General features: G+C 36.3%; 1 protein-coding gene across 2 annotated transcripts in view; it reads right to left on the bottom strand.

The window, feature by feature from the left end:
- Window positions 1–16896, bottom strand: part of fab1 (1-phosphatidylinositol 3-phosphate 5-kinase fab1) — a 191218-nt gene that overhangs the window by 138252 nt on the left and 36070 nt on the right. For both annotated transcript variants that reach the window (XM_089097957.1, XM_089097958.1), the window contains exons 3-4: window positions 10321–10532; window positions 8661–8850 (exon numbers count right to left, since the gene is read on the bottom strand). In XM_089097957.1, coding sequence (XP_088954083.1) covers window positions 8661–8850; window positions 10321–10532 — 402 coding nt within the window. The remainder of the gene's footprint in view (window positions 1–8660; window positions 8851–10320; window positions 10533–16896) is intronic.

Raw genomic sequence — 16896 nt, 5'->3', positions numbered from 1 at the left:
GAATAAACAATCAATGTAAACAAACACACAATATATACTAATTTAAATGAATAAATAAATCTTAAAACGAGTAAAACTTAAATTGAATATGCAAATCAAGCTTGAAACGAACAGAAATCACTACAAACAAGAGTTCGGGTCACTACAAACAAAAGTCTAAAACCTACTGCGTCATTGGCGCTTTTCTGAAAACTATATGTGTCTTGAATAGTCTTGGAAATTATAGACAAAATCAAATTGAATTTTGATATATAATGATATTAATTGTTGAAAGATCCATCAACGAATTTTATTTCACTATAATTTTATTTTCCTTTTCAATGCTGCAAGAACTGGAAAAGAAAATATTTGCAATATAATTTGTTTTCAGTGAAGCGCCAATGACGCAGTATGCTTTAGATTTTTACATTTTAGGAAGGCGGCAGTATCCAAACTCTTGTTTGTAGTGAAACTATATTCGTCTTGAACACTCTTAGACATAACTAATAAATTAAACTGAGTATTTGATGTACAGTAATATTAATTGCTGAAAGATCATCAGTTCAAAATTTTACTGTAATTTTAATGTTTATTTTCAATAATAAGTACAAAAGAAAAGATTTCTAATAAAATCCGTTTTCTGTAAAGTACCAATGTCGCAGTGGGTTTTATACTTTTACAGTGAGAGACGGAAGCTATACTCAAACTCCTGTTTGTAGTGATTTTTGTTCGTTTTAAGCTTGATTTGCATATTAAATTTAAGTTTTACTCGTTTTTAAATCTATTTATTCATTTATATTAGCATCTATTGTATGTTTGTTTACATTGATTGTTTACTTAATTTCTGTTCGTTTTGGGTTTCATTTATACTTCAATAGCAAGATATTTTTTTCCGTTTTAAGCTTGATTTGCATGTTCAATTTAAGCATTACCGGCTTTAAGATTTATTTAATCATTTAAATTATTACTTGTTGTATTTTTTTTTTGCTATGATTGTTTATTTCATTTCTGTTCGTTTTGGGTTTCATTTATGCTTTAAAAGTAATTTTTGCTCGTTTTAAGTTTGGAATTTAGCAGGTATTTGTATCTGCTTATCTTAAGTTTAAAATGGCCTTTCCTTTTCCTTGAAAAAACTTCTTTTTCAGAAAGTCTTTTTTTAATAGATTTTTGTTCGTTTTTTATTGCAAAAGGTTCAAGTTTTCAAAAATTCCTTATTTCAAATCAAATTTTTTTTCAACATCAACTATTCACCAAAATATCAAAACTAATATCAAAGTAACAATGTCAAAGTAAAAAATAAAAAGTAAAGAAAGCATCAAAGTAAACAAGGTATCAAAGTAACAATAAGCATCTTGCATAACTTACATCCCTTGCACCGTACATCGAAGTTGCCACGTAAATCACTAAATCAAAGTATCAAGCAGTTCGGGGTAACGAACTGTAAGTAAGGAGCGACCCGGCTCAATAGTAACCGAAACTCTAAAAAACGAAATTTTGATACCAATAGATACATCAAAAGAATCGGATTTTTATGCTGATTTCAAATATATAAAAACTGATTTCAAATATACTATATGTTTCAAATATATAAGTTTCATCAAGTTTAAGATTACCCATCAAAAGTTACGAGCCTGAGGAAATTTGCCTGATTTTTGAAAAAAAGGGGAAACACCCCCAAAAAGTCATAGAACTTTAATGAAAATCACACCATCAGATTCAGCATATCAGAGAACCCTACTATAGAGGTTTCAAGCTCCTATCTGCAAAAATGTGGGATTTTTTACTTTTCGCCAGAATAAAGATCACGGATGCGTGTTTATTTTTTATTTTTATTTTTTTTGCTGTTTTTTTTTCTAGGGGTGATCGTATCGATCCAGTGGTCCTAGAATATTGCAAGAGGGCTCATTCGAATGGAAATGAAAAGTTCTAGTGCCCTTTTTAAGTGACCAAAAAATTGGAGGGCAACTAGGCCCCCTCCCACGCTCATGTTTTTCTTAAAGTCACCCGATCAAAATTTTGTGATAGCCATTTTGTTCAGCATAGTCGAAAATATAATAACTATGTCTTTGAAGATTACTTAATCCCCCACAGTCCCCGGGGGAAGGGCTGCAAGTTATGAACTTTGCCCATTGTTTACATATAGTATTGGTTATTGGGAAGTATACATACGTTTTCAGGAAGGATTTTTTCTATGGTGGTGGGGGGGGGGGCGGGGGAGGTGATTACGTGGGAGAATATTTCCATGGAGGATGTTTTCATGGGGGAAGGGACATTTCTATGAAGAGGGCGCCAGATTTCCAAGCATTATTTAAAAACCGATCAGAAATTAAATAGAAAAAAACAATTTTTATTCAACTGAAAGTAAGGAGCAACATTAAAACTTAAAACGAACAGAAATTATTAAGTATATGAGGGGGTTTACCCCCTAGTCATGTCCTCGCTCTTTACGCTAAAATTTTTTTGTACTTTAAAAAGAGCTATATATTCTAATTAAACGGCCTTTGGGATTCAGGGGGACATTCTCAAAGAATTGCTACCAAATTCGAACCTCAGCGTAAAGAGCGAGGTATTGACTAGGGTGCAAACCCCCCCATATACGCAATAATTTCTATTTGGTTTGAGTTTTAATGTTACCCCTTACTTTAAGTTGAAAAAACTTGTTTTTTTTTATTTAATTTAAGTAAAAAAAGAGTCAAAGTAACAATAAGCAAGTTCTGCAACTCAGACCCATTTCCCTGGGGTTAGGGGCGGGGGGTTCAACCCCAGAAGCGTAGTTATTTTGCCTTTGAACTTATTGAACGAAATGGCAATCTCACAATTTTGACCGGATTCCCTTTGAAACAGTGGGACGTGGGCTAGTTGCCCATTGATGACTTTTGACTCTTAAGAACTAGAAGTTTCAATTTCCGATCAAATGAGCCCTCCAAAGTTAATACGACCACCTCTTCCACAAAAACCTTATATTCTATAATATAAACTTTATACGTTAACGATGGGCTGCTAGTATAACTTACAGCCCTCTTCCCCACGGCTGGGGGAGATTCAAACCCGGAACCGTAGCTGTTTGACATTTGGATTATTTTGAACAAAATAGCAAACTCAAAATTTTGATCAGAAGCATTTAGAAAAAGTGGCGTGGGGGGGGGGGGGGTGAAGGATTGCTTACCGTACGATTATTCTTGACTTTTAAAAACGGAGCTAGAACTTTCAATTTAAATCGAATGAGCCTTTTCCAAAGTCAAAACGATTATTCCTTTGATAAAAAGCTTATATATGACAATGCACAGCTTGCTTAACTTACAGCCCTTGCCCTGGGGGAAGTGGGAGGTTTTGTCAACCCCCAAGGCATAATTATTTTAATTGCTTCACCTTTTGACTATTTTGGACATAATGGCCATCTCAAAATTTTGATTAGCCGCATTTGGGGAAAAGAGGGCGTGAAGGGAGGGGGGCTTGGTAGGCACGTACACGGGAATTTGGTTCGGGGGGGGGGCATATCCTTCAAATCCCTTATTCTATGAGAAGTATCAGAAAATTATGGGGAAAAAATTAATGAGATTTGGGGGGTGGGACCCGGAGGCCCTCCCCCCTTGCGTTTTTGTCAGGGGATTGGTGCCTCCCAATTACATTTGACTCTTGAAAAGGGCAATAGAAATTATTATTTCCAATTTAATGAGCTCCTCCGAAGTTTATAGCACCACCCCTTGCATATGAAGCACCTCTGGGGGGAATATAATAAAAAAAATATTAAAGCTCTATAAGATTTATTCATTCATTTATGTTTGCCCCTGTTAGCTTTATGTTTGTCAGATAGTTAATTTTAATTTCTATACGTTTGGGGTTTCGTTTACTCTTTAAGAATAAATTCTGGTCTTTTTGAGTTTTAACTATAACAGGAATTAATTTCTATTGGTCCTGAGTTCAATATGGCTCTTTAATATTCTTAGAAAACTTCTTTTTATGCAAGTTTTTTTAATTAACAATAATAAAACATTGAAGCCTTATGGCCTTTGCTATAGGCAAAGTGAATACATGCCTCTGATAAATCATACTTGATTTATCTCACAAAACGTTGAATGGAACGAAAGAATAGCTTCAAAAAAAGTGGTTACACTATTTCAATTGTTGACTTAGAGACAACGAGATCATTTTGATTTGACCATTATCAGATTTTTTGTACCACAACAATTTAGCATCTATCGCAAAGTATCTATTTTAACCTTATTTTAAGTATGGCAGCAATTTTGAGTATTTTAGCATTTTCCGTTTGACAGAATTTCTGAAAGTAATTTGATAGCCAATTCTTTAGCTAGTTCTTATTAACCTTATTCTAGTTATTACAAAACTTTACCTTATTAATTTTTTTTTTTGGGGGGGGGGTCCCAATGTATTTGGCTTAAAGAAACCTTTAGCGTAGACAGCAGAAGAGGGAGGAGGGGGAGGTTGGAGACCAATCCAGGGGCGGAAGTCCACTGATCTCCCCTGTTCCCGATTTAGATGATTAGACACTCTTCGGGCTGTAGAATTTTAGAACCGCTGAAGTTCTGGAAGACGTTAAAATACTCGAAAGTACTTCTTTTAATTATTGCAGGATTGATATGATAGATTGCGGAATAGTGAGCCCTCTGACCCATGATTTGGGTGAGCCCCAATTCATAATGTGCAATTTTGATTAATTTGTCAGTGTTAAGTGCTTAGATTATTCTATATATTTTATTTTGAGTTATACTTTTATCGCATTGCGTTCGTTTTTAAGCCTTGCGATAAAAACTGAAACCTTAGCGTAGACAGTGGTGGGAGGAAATCCCCCCCCCCCCTCCCATGCCTAATTGAGCAGCCACAGAGAAAGAAATACAAATAAAAATAATGAAACAAGATCTAATCTTGATATATTCTACCAAGGATAGCCAGAATATGTAATATGGAATACCTTATAGTGTTTATTTTTACATTTTTGTTTTATTAATTTTTTTGTGCTTCTAGGGTTCATCTATAATAGCAAGGTAAGATAAAATTTAACATTGGGACTGTGGGGTGATGTCAACTCCGAAGGCAAACTTATTAGACATTTCAAAGTTTTTGAAAAAAACGGATATTCCAAAATTCGATTCAATATCAGAGGGGTTAAAGGAGTGCAGGATAGCAGAAAATTACATTTTCAGCTATTCTGAACAAAATGAGTATGTCAAAACGTTGAGCATATGTCCCAAAGGGTTACAAAAACACTGGATATAAATGAAAAGTTTTAGGATGGGGGTTGGTAGCTCTCCAATCAACTTTTACTTTGAAGAAGGCACTAGAACTCAATTTCCGAAAAAAATGCCAGGGGCTCTACAATCACTTTTGGCTTTAAAAAATCGGCACTAGAATCCTCAATTTCTTATCGAACGACCATCTTCCGAAGTTTCTACGCCCCCGCGGCGAGGGGGGGGGGGGGTTTAGGAGAAGAAATTCCCTATATGAAAAAATTCTCCTCGTTTTTGGGTTTAACGTTACTTTTCACTTTCAAAATAAAGACGTAGGCCAAAAATATTCCCGTAAATCAGAGGGTATTAGATCTTAGTTTCTACCTCCCTAGTTTTCTAGAACTCACTCTACATTTATCTGGAGGCTGAATAAGAGTGATGGTGGTTGGCTTTAAAATACACTCTTTGCGGCCTCTGCCCCCCCCCTTCCCCAACCCCTATAATATGATATACTTTTATGAAATATGAAGCAAATTAGTTTAGTTAAATGAAGTTACAAAATAAATGTCTGAAATCTTTTCTTCAGTAAAAAGGGAGGTATTAGCCTGCAGCAACCTCATTCAGGCTTAATCTAAATGATGGGAGATAAGAGATAATTACTGCCCTTCCCCAAATGCCATATCCCCCCAGGGCATAACTTACAACACCTGTCCCCGGGCCCAGGGGGTTTGTGTAGACCCAGGAGTTTTAATATCTGATGTTTGAACTATTTAAAAAAAAATGGCTATCTCAAAATTTTTATCGGATGGGTTTGGGAGAAAAGGGCGTAGGAGGGGGGGGGGCAGGCTAGTTGCCCTTGGATCTCTTTAATTCTTAAAAAGTGAACTAAAACTTTCAATTTCCTATCAAATGAGCCCTCTGAAAATTATACGAGCAACCCTTCCATAAGAGCCATATATACCCCAGGACATAACTAATAACGACTGCCCCCAGGCCCTGGGGGGTTGTTTCGACACTAAGAGTTTTTGTTATCTGACTTTTTAACTATTTTCAGGAAAATAGCTATCTTAAAATTTTTACCTGATGCATTTGGGAACAATCTGCGTGGTTGCCCTCCGATCTCTTTTGACTCTTAAAAAGTGAACAAGAACTGTCAATTTCCAAACAGAATAGCCATCTCTGGAGTATATACGATCACTCCTTCCGCAAGCATCATATTTTCCCCCAGGGCATAACTTACAACGTCTGCCTCGGACCCTGTGGGATGCATTTGGGGGAAAAGGGCATGGAGGGGGAGGGCTTGTTGCCCTCCGATCTCTTTTGACTCTTGAAAAGTGAACTAAAACCTTCACTTTCCGATCAAATGAGCCCTCTCTGAAGTTTATAAGAGCATTCCTTCCATAACAACCACATTTGCCCCCAGGGCATAACTTACAACGCCTACCCTTAGGCCCTGGGGACTTGTGTCGACACAGAAAATTTTATATCTGACCCTTGAACTATTTTTAACAAAATGGGTATCTCAAAATTTTTATCTGATGCATTTGGAGGAAAAGGGCGTGGGGAGGGGGCTAGCTGCCTTTCGACCACTTTTGACTCTTAAAATGTGAACTACAACTTTCAATTTTTAATCAAATGAGCCCGCTATGAAGTTTATACGAGCGTCCCTTCCGTAACAACCATATATGCCCCCAGGGCATAACTTAAAATGCCTGCCCCTAGGCCCTGGGGGGGGGGGGGGGTCGACATCGGAGTTCTGTTATCTGACCTTTGAAGTAGTTTTAACAAATTGGCTATATCGAAATTTTTATCTGATGCAATTGGGGAAAAAGGGCGTGAGGGGGAGGGCTTATTGCCCTCCGATCTCTTTTGAATCTTAAAAAGTGAACTAGAACCTTTAATTTCCAATTAATTTACCCCGCTCTGAAGTTTATACGAGCATCCCTTCTAGAAGAACCATATTTGCCCCCAGGGCATAACTTACAACGCCTGCCCCCAAGCCCTGGGAGCTTGTGTTGACCCCGGAGTTTTTGTTATATGATCTTTGAACTATTTTTAACTAAATAGCTACCTCAAAATTTTTATCAGATGTGTTTGGGGAAAAAAGGGCGTGGGGGAGAGACTTATTGCCCTCCGTTCACTTTTGACTCTTAAAAAGGGCACTAGAACTCTCGATTTCCAATAAAATGAGCCCCCTTCGAAGTTTATACGACAACCCCTTCCATATAAAGTGTCCCAGGGAAAAAAATAATAAAACATTGGAGCCGTATGGAGCTCTATAGCGTTGCCTCTGATAAGGTATCATGCAGCATAGCCAAAAACTGTTGTACTAAACCTGTAGTTTCCATTCAGAAAATAACTCATGCATCTAGACGTTTCTGTAACATTCGATTGATTTCTATTGCTCTTATGGATATCACAACCCCCGTTTTGTTTCTACAATATTACTTTTCTTTTAAGTTGTTCAGTTTGCACCATCTGTTCCTGGTGCTTTAATTGAACCATGAATTTGCCACTTAAAAAAAACTCGATTTTTCATTTTCTGCCCAAAATACAAACACCAATTTTTGGTGATTTTTTTAGTTACAGCAAGCATACGCGTACCAGTAGCTACTTGTTGCATTCACCTTAAGTATTTTACCTACAAGCACAACTCTTAAACAACTTTATGCACCAGCTCAAATACTAAGAACAATCTCATAGTCTATGCATGACTCGTTACAGTAAATCCATCTCCGCACGAAATTGACGAGGCGAAAGTTTGATCACAACAGGTGTATTGAAGTAAAATCTGGACAATGAAAGACATTAATGATGAGGCACTTAGCCTTCAACCAAAGTAGCCGAGGAAGAATCTTGTGTTTCCATGTTGCCGAACAAGGGTTTGGATAAAGTCATCCGAAAGCAAAATTTTCAGAGACGCGAACTAGCAGACAAAAAAGAGAAACACCGGTTTATCTGGTTCCAATAAAACGGTTCATCTGGTGACAGACAATATAAAGAAACACGGGTTTATCTGGTTTCGACCCGTCGGTCAATGATACAAAGGATGTCTTGCGAGGAAATTATCATCTATATGCGACTGGGATTTTACAAAGAGCTGTTAATCAGTGCAAAACCTGACTAGCCCCCTTCAAGACCGATTATAAAACCCCAGGTAGTTATCGTCAATATGGAAAAAGACGAGTCTTCGTGTGCAAAAAAATGTCAATCAGGAAACAAATGTGGATGTGTATGGGAAGATAATGTTTCACGACATTTTAATGCTCTACCACGTCATTTTCAAATTTGCTAACAATTGAAAACAGGAGTGTTTTCAATCACCAAAGCTATCATTATCAAATGTAATACTCTCTTCTGTTAAAATCTGAAAATCAGAATATACTCTGTATTCTGAAACTAAACATTTATTGTCATTTGTCAGTCTCGAAAACCAGAGCAGAGAATCATTTATTATTTTAATTTTTTTTTTTTTTTTTAATCCATAATACGTACCTATAAACCCCATGACTTTCCCTCTGATTTCTGAATTACAGCACTTGCTGCAAAATATAAGTCCACAGATTCGGCAATGATGACGTCGCAAAAACGTTGAAAACTTCTTTGAACATTCATAGCACTGAAGTGCCATTTCATCAGGTAGCCAATGCTTTCTCAGTTCTGCTTCTGTCATTCTATCATCCTTCTAAAGATAGAATATGAATTGAATTAATATTTGAGACGGAACTCGACCTATTACTACCATTGCTCCTACATACCCCTCGCTATCCTTAAAACATAATTTTGCACACTTTTTGTATAGAGTTGGGAGATAACTCGCTTTTGTACCAAGTCATAACTTAGCGGGTTTTCACACTGAGTCAAGGCTAAGCTCGTCTTTCCCCAGTGTCAGAACTTTGCTCGTTTTTAACCAATTCAATTTAGTTCATTTCTCACTCCGAATCTAAACTTGGCCTATTTTTACACCCGCTTCATCGAAATTCTACAGCTTGGACTTAACCGTTTGTCTACTGACTCAGGACTTGACTCATTTTCACACCGTATCAGGACTTAACTCATTTTTACAACAAGTCAGCAATTAGGTGGTTTGCACAGTAGGTCAGAACGTAGCTCATTTTTACACCGAATGAGGACTTTGCTAACTTTTTCATCAAATCAAGACTGAAAATCCTACATGATCCCCATCTAACCAAGCTACAACATGCCTATCTTTCCTCTAAAACGCTGGCGGTGGACGGCAGGGTATGGAGGGGCGTGGCCCACATTTTACCTCGAATTATAAAAATTTTATCTCTTTAAATGTTTCTGGTTTTTGAAAGGCGCATTGTACAGACTTTTTTTTTAGCAAAACGTATCTGTAAAGAATGGGGCATTTCCCTAACTTAAGACCCTTGTCCCCAGGTCTGTGTGTATCATTTCCCCATGGAAGGACGTTTTCTTGACCTTTTGACGGTCTGTTTGGAATGGCTACCTTAAAATTTTTGTCGGCTGCAAAGCAGAGTTACAGGGAGGCCCCGGGGCAAAAAAATAATGTAAGGGCTACTTACCTTTCGATCACTTTCAGTTTTCACGGTAGAACTTCCTGAGTCATTTTCTAAGTTTCTAACACAATTTGTTTATTACAAAAAAAGTAAACGGCAAAGGAATATAAATGAAAGACGGAAAACGCATTGTTCTTTATCAGGTCAACGCTACTGTGTTGACCCTTATTTTTGGAACTTCGAATCATGCTTAGTGAGCCATAAGCCTAGTGAATGTAAAAAGTTAATCAGTCATTTTATACTGGAACCTCAAAAATAAAACAAATGGATTTGGCCAGAATGGCTTCTCAAAAGCGCAAGTAACCTATCTTTAAGTGAGAATAAATATGCAGAAATAACATAATATCTTCCGACTATACTTTCGGACTGCGAGTTTGTTTTTAGACGGAAAATACTGGTTGTTTCTCACTTCTGTTTACAAAATTTACTCAATTAAAAAAAATTAATAAGACTACAAACAAACATTTCAATAGCTCCGTTTTCCGAATGTTATGATGATATGATCATGATGCTATTGATGACGTGATATCTTAATGTCACGAGAATTTTATGATATTGGCTATTTTGAAAACCTCTCTTTTACCCAAAAAAATTTTTAAATTCTTGATACTTACATTAGCTTTAACGGCCAAAAGAGTTCTTATCATATTGTGGACACGCTTTGGAGTCCTTTCATAAACATCCTCAGATCGTGCCTGAGGTGGCGATGATCCAATTGATGAGCCTGAAGGAGGTTCACCATCCATAGAAAAAACACAAAACGACTCATCTTCCTTCTTCACTTCAGTGCATGTAGCTAAGTTCTGTGAAATAGGTAGACTCGGACCTTAAAGCAGTAAAGCTTAGTTACTAGCCATCTGGAGAATATGAATCGTAAAACTTCGCAAAGATTAGTAGCCCCTTTTCCTATCCATTCTTGTCCTTGGTCCCTTAGTTCCTTTTTCTGAGAACGATTATTTTTTCACTTTGTAATGTTTTTAGAGTTAACATTGCAGTGTTGTATGTTAAACTAATTAAATATGGGTTTGTGCTTTTTTCTTTTTTGTACTTCACTTTTTCATTGTGTTTTTTACAAGCGAGTAATAAATGATTGTCGTTGACGCTAAAGCGGCTGTCGCACTACGTATGTAATTTTCTATGCTAAATGATTAAGTTATACACTGTAACACAGAAACGACACCGAAAATGTCTAGTAGAGCAGATATTACTCCTCTATAGATTCAGATTGACCTAATCTGATCTATAGAGGAGTAATATCTGCTCTGCTAGACATTTTCGGGTATCTTTTCTGTGTTATAGTGTTGCACTATTGTGAGAGTTTATTAAGATGCGAGTTTCATTTATTTGTTTTGTCTTTTGTTTTTTTTGTCTTCTTGTGTTCTTTTTTAGTCTTTTTCTGTAGATGATTTATTTTTTCCCCTTTTTTTCTGTTGATAAAGGATGTGGAGTTGAAATATTCAGAATTTTTTTGTTAATTACTGTGTGGTATTTTTTTTTATTCTTTGTCACTGCTTTATTTAAATTAAACCCATTTTCTCGCTTAATTTTTCGCTAGCCAAAAATGTGCCTGAAAATGGATCTTCTTTTTTGGATTGTCTTGAAAGTTATCTCCTTAAGTCCCTTGAATAAAAGAGCCCCAATGACCAAAAACAGAATAAATTGGTTCACCTGGAAATGGACCTCGGAAATGGCTGAGTAGGTTGAAACATAAATTTGTATGTCCTTTGGCCAAAGGGAACTCAATGTGGAAACAAAAGGTTGGGGCTGGCATATACTAAGAATAAAATTTTTCCAAAGAGTCCTCCTTGGAAAATGTGAGAATCATGACCCTAAAATTCATTTTGAAATTTCCACCCTCTCCCTCTCAAGGAATATTTGTTGGTGGTTACAAACTGTAGGTAAAGAGTGGCCCTTTTCAGCACAAACTTAAACTAAAAAAGACTAAAATGGTGTATAGCAATAATTGACTTTTCATCTGATTAATTAAAACAAAACAAAATTTTCAACAAATAAGTTTTCCAAACAATAGTGAGGAGCTACATTACATCAAAGACACGCAAAAATAAAGTTAAATAAAAACAATGACTTTATGACTTTTGAAATGTGTCTTTAAGAGAGTTGGATCGTCAACAAATTTTCAACGATCCAAGAAATCAGTAGTAAGGCAATAGGGAATCCGACGAGTGATTGCATAATATGACTTACCAGAGTCAGTCACCTATTACTACGAACGGTACATGCCTTACCAGACGGGTTTCTAAGGTAACACCCATTTTTTTTTTGGGGTCAATCAGAGAGAGAGCGGTGGCTACTCCATATACAGTAACTTGATTAGTAATGGGATTCAAATATAAGGAGTAATTTTCATTGTAGTTCATATTAGTAAGAGAATTGAATTCAGAGAGAGAATAGTTTATTTGAGAAGATATAAGTGGAGAAAAAATGAGTGGTGCATTTACATTATTGGAGATTAATGATGGAACCGACATCAGCAGCAGCAGCAACGATATACGAGTACCCAATGTAGCTGTGTAAATAACCGCTGGCTGTAGACTATGCCTTGAATGGGATAGTATGTATGCGAGATACGTTATGTCATTAAGCAAATTTAAGCAGGAGGAGCATCTATGTTTTGCTGGAAAAGTGAATATTCTCCATATAAATAAACTTCGGTCAGCATTATATATCCTATCGAAATATATTAATGAGAATAAAATGCATCAGTGAATATTATTATTGTATTTATGCAAAATCGAATTGTTACAAGATCGCTTGTATTTTTTTTTCTTTCTATATCAAATATGTGTATACTCTTTAAAGCTCACAAAGAAATTCTTGCTGAGATTAAGTTAATGTGGGAGATGTTAGGCTTCTAAAGAACACAGTCGGTTTTGGATCAGAGTACATATCAGTAACAATAGTTCATATGGAAACACGTTTGATTCTAGATGATGATTTTCTAGAGTTGTCTATTCAAAGGAAGATATTTTCTCGCGGAATGCTTGTTGATATAATGAAAACTGATTCTCCATCATTAGATTATTGTATAAGGCTTCTACATCGTGGTCCAAATGCATTTGCACGATATATTGATATATTGATCACCACACGGCAAAATGATATTGTGGATACACTTTTAAACATTAGTTTAGAAATTTATGACTTTTTTTCATGAGAAAGATGGTGCTCAAGGATGAGTTACTCCTCTCTCTCTGTATCTCAGACAATTTTTGTTGTTGCTAGCTCAGTTTCATTGTGGTAGTGAGAGTGTCAACACATGACAAAATGTTCCATACATGTCCGTTAAGTATGTACACACTGGGCAGCTGGTCATCATGTGAGAATTGCACAATGATTGATGAGTATGATGAAAAGTGTAGATTATGCAACCCGTGTAAATTGCATAAAGGATATGCTGTACAAATTAAAGGTTGTAATTCCTGTCTTGAAGAGGTGTGTGACTCTCATCCTAGAGGCAACCTATGCTCCAATTGTCATTATGATAAATGTAATCAGTGGGAGAATACATATCCCGGTATGATTGGAAAGAATCCTAACCGTGATTTTAGTTTATCGCTACAAGATTGGTATCGTCGTGGTTTTAGATTGTTATGAGAGAAGGATCCGGGTCAACGACTCAACTGTTGGATCAACAAAAGAATATGGTTTCTACGTCATCGTTGTGAAGACAGTGGGTGTTATGATTATAAGCCCACTGATTTTAATTTGGCTGTGACGGATTGTGATTCGACACTTGAGGACACTGTTAATGAAATTGCTTGAAATAAGCAAATTGAAACATGTGAATTCTATAGAATTAATGAGAATAGTATCATTGACTATACAAAGAGATATGACAAGAGTGAAGTCACACTCTACTGTAGAAAATGTGGCCCTAACATTGCAGTACATCAGGATCAGTACACTGTGAATTCAGATAATCTACCTGCACTAGTTGTTGTCGACAAATACCTAGTAGAGGGTGAAATCTAAAGAGTAGAAAAGTTGTTTTATCATGAATGTAAATTTTTATTAATAAACAATTTCACATACATCTTAAGAACATTTTATTCTAAGGGCAATAAAACTAATATTAAATACACTTGTAAAGTATATTATCCGCTAGAAAGTCGTTCAATTGAGGTAAGTCAACGTAGATATTGAGAAACTGCTTGTATGTGTAGCCACGACATCTGAACATGAAAAAGAGTAGTGCCTGAAAGCCACATGTCAAAGTCATTAAATCCTGTACTCTTCGTGTATTTTGAATAATTGTCTTTCCCTTGCTTTCGATAAATTTGTTTATGTATGGAGCTTATAATTTTTATAAGAGGCTAAAAGGATAAAAAAATTTAATATTCTCCGTTATTTGAAAGATGCATAGGAAATGACTAGTTTTTAAATTTAATGAACTGCTGTTAGCAACGATAAGAATATTGTTAACACATAGAATTTCTTCAATGAAGTCCGATGGTTTGCAATAGGACTTGTACTGGGACACGTATGGATCCATACTAAATACGTTGATTATTTGGTTTGTATTCATGGTGCTAGGTCTTGTAGGGCAATACGGTCGGATCTCATTTACCAATAGGTTTCAAATTGACTTAGTGACAGTAGCGTGATACTCTCAGTCAGAGCATTTGCAGATATACACTCTAAACGTACATTCCCTTTTCGTACTATGCTCATATCCTGAGTCCCTGATAAGTCCAAAACAATAACCCCGTGATTTTTTGAAAACATTGAATCGGTTAATCAATTTTCAAATAGTTGAGAGTCATGATCTAGGGATTGCATAGTCAACTCGTACAGAGTTCTATAGGATTTTTTGTCAAATGATAGAGTCTACAGTGTAGTACCAGTCACTTTGCATACGGGGCTAAACAGACCAAAAAAATTAAAATCGTGGGGGGATTCAGTCCAGGACCCAACGGTACTGCTACTCTTCACAAAGTTCAAAGCCAATTATGATGGTTTTTCTATAGTGATAAAAAATAAATCACTATTGCTACAAGAGTCGGTGGCAATGTGACGTTGATTGGTGATAGTATGGGGAACAAGAAGTTTAATGTTGTTACAATTGGTTCTTAGCTTTTCCAATGCCAATGCAAAAGAGCTCATAACCCGTTGTTTTCAGGCGTGGAGAATTACCGAAGTGACAATTACATTTGCATTGGGTGCTGGAGAAAGTGTTTTTCTCAAAATAAAATTCGATGGGGCCATCTTTAGCTTTATGTCAATCTTGACATTGGGGGGTAGTCATTGGGATATATTGAATATCTCGTGATTTAATTTTCCAACCAGATGCTACTCCTGGGTCACTGCAGTAGTCAACTCACCGTCAGTATCAACACCTGATCGATATTCATAGCCCAATGATTGTCCTCTCAATGTATGCCTTTGGTGTCATCATCATAAATTGTATGTAACTTGCATAGTTTGATAAATTATTGCTAGTACTCACGATGTTCCATTAATAAATACATTTATTTGTTTGAATAGGTTGTGTAGAATACAGTTTTCATAGGAGAGACCATCGCCGGCATTTGGAGTTGCATTATTTGACTTTTTCTTCACCACAACATTCAAATCAATAAATGTTGACGACAAATCAATGAAATAGTCTTCATTGGAAAATATTTGAAAGTGTATATTTTCCGAGAGGGGTTGTTGGGGGTGAAATTGTTCATAGTAACCATACTTGACACTGACATCAACATTTTCAGCATTGAATAGATTCAATGAGGAACTAATTGATGCATATGATTCCTTGTGGGGGAGATATGTCATCTTAAGAGAAGAAATCCTTCTTTGATCTAACAATCGTTTTCTTTTTCTTCTTATGCTGCTTATTGGCCTTCGTTTTTTTATTCCTCACAGACCCTGTCGATGTCCGTCGCGTCCTACCAGGGCAGAAACGGATGAGTGATTGACATGCACGCATCAATGTAAATCCTTTTACTTTTTTCTAAGATTTTAATTGCACACCAACGGCTCTTTCTTAGTATCTTATGTATTCCTTAAAACTATGAATGAAATTCTTGCCTAACCCCCAGTCCTGTAGTGTTGAGGAAGCAAAATTTGATGCAGCAGGTACAAGATATTTTCTGGCAAGGGGTAGTGCAGAACGAAATATCCTATCATACGAGCTACTAAGACCATAGCCAGATAGTGTAGTACGCACCTTATAGCAGTCCAATCCATTGCGTATTTTACTTGGACTCATAGCACCGACATAACAGTCAATATCGGGGGAGTCAAATGGAATTCTCCTATTGTTCATTTTAGGTGATTGTGCTGTCGTTGACAATGGGTCGAAAATGACTTTTAATCACTGCTAAGCCTTTTGTTATTGCTAGAGGATCACCCAATTCACTTCTTAGTGTTAACTGGCAGAGTTCCAAATACGAAGTGTTTACAGGAACATATTGAAGATGCTTTATATTATAATGATGAACAAGCTCATGAGTTGTTTTTCGTTCAAGAACACGTAGGAGGAAGATATTTGAATTACCGACTCTCAATATTTTCAGAAAGGATGCATTAAGAAATGTGCAAGAGTCCGAGGCAAAACCAGGCGGATAATCAGCAAAAATAACTTAATCCATCCCGTAAACGGTGCCAGCATTTTTCCCATTGATCATATTCTGTTTAAAGCCAAGAGCATTTCTCAGATTATCATTGAGAATAATTCTTTCAGTGTCAACAGGTGAGCTAATGTAAATCCTATCATGTTCCAATGAATAATTAAAATGGAATGTACCATTTCTACGATACGAGATTTTTCTATTGATTGTACGACACAAATCTCCCATATTATCATATTCAATATATTTGAATTTCGCGGGTGGATATTCGCTAGCTTTAAGTGCTTGAACAGAGTCATAGTTGTCACAGCATAGTCGGATCATAGTCCAATCAAATGGTAAAATTTTTTTATCATACTCTCAATCCTTTCTCAGGATTTCATAGGTATTTTTGAGAATATAGTCAACAAGAGCCACTTCATACGCACCGTCAAATTTAATGGTGGGGGAGAGTTTTGTCCAAAAATCACTTGTCGTATTCAAGTCATTGTAGAGAGGATCGGAAACGTTGGACATGAAAGTTACATAGAAATCATGGGGCATTGTCAATATCTTCAACACCGATCCAAGAATCAAAATCAGAGTTGTATACCCTGCGAG

This window comes from Artemia sp. Qi Xiang Cuo, chromosome 12 (assembly GCF_049724085.1).
Source record: "Artemia sp. Qi Xiang Cuo chromosome 12, ASM4972408v1, whole genome shotgun sequence".
Lineage (NCBI taxonomy): Eukaryota > Metazoa > Arthropoda > Branchiopoda > Anostraca > Artemiidae > Artemia > Artemia sp. Qi Xiang Cuo.
The sequence above is the reverse complement of the archived record's forward strand: the minus strand, read 5'-3'. Positions and strand labels throughout refer to the sequence as shown.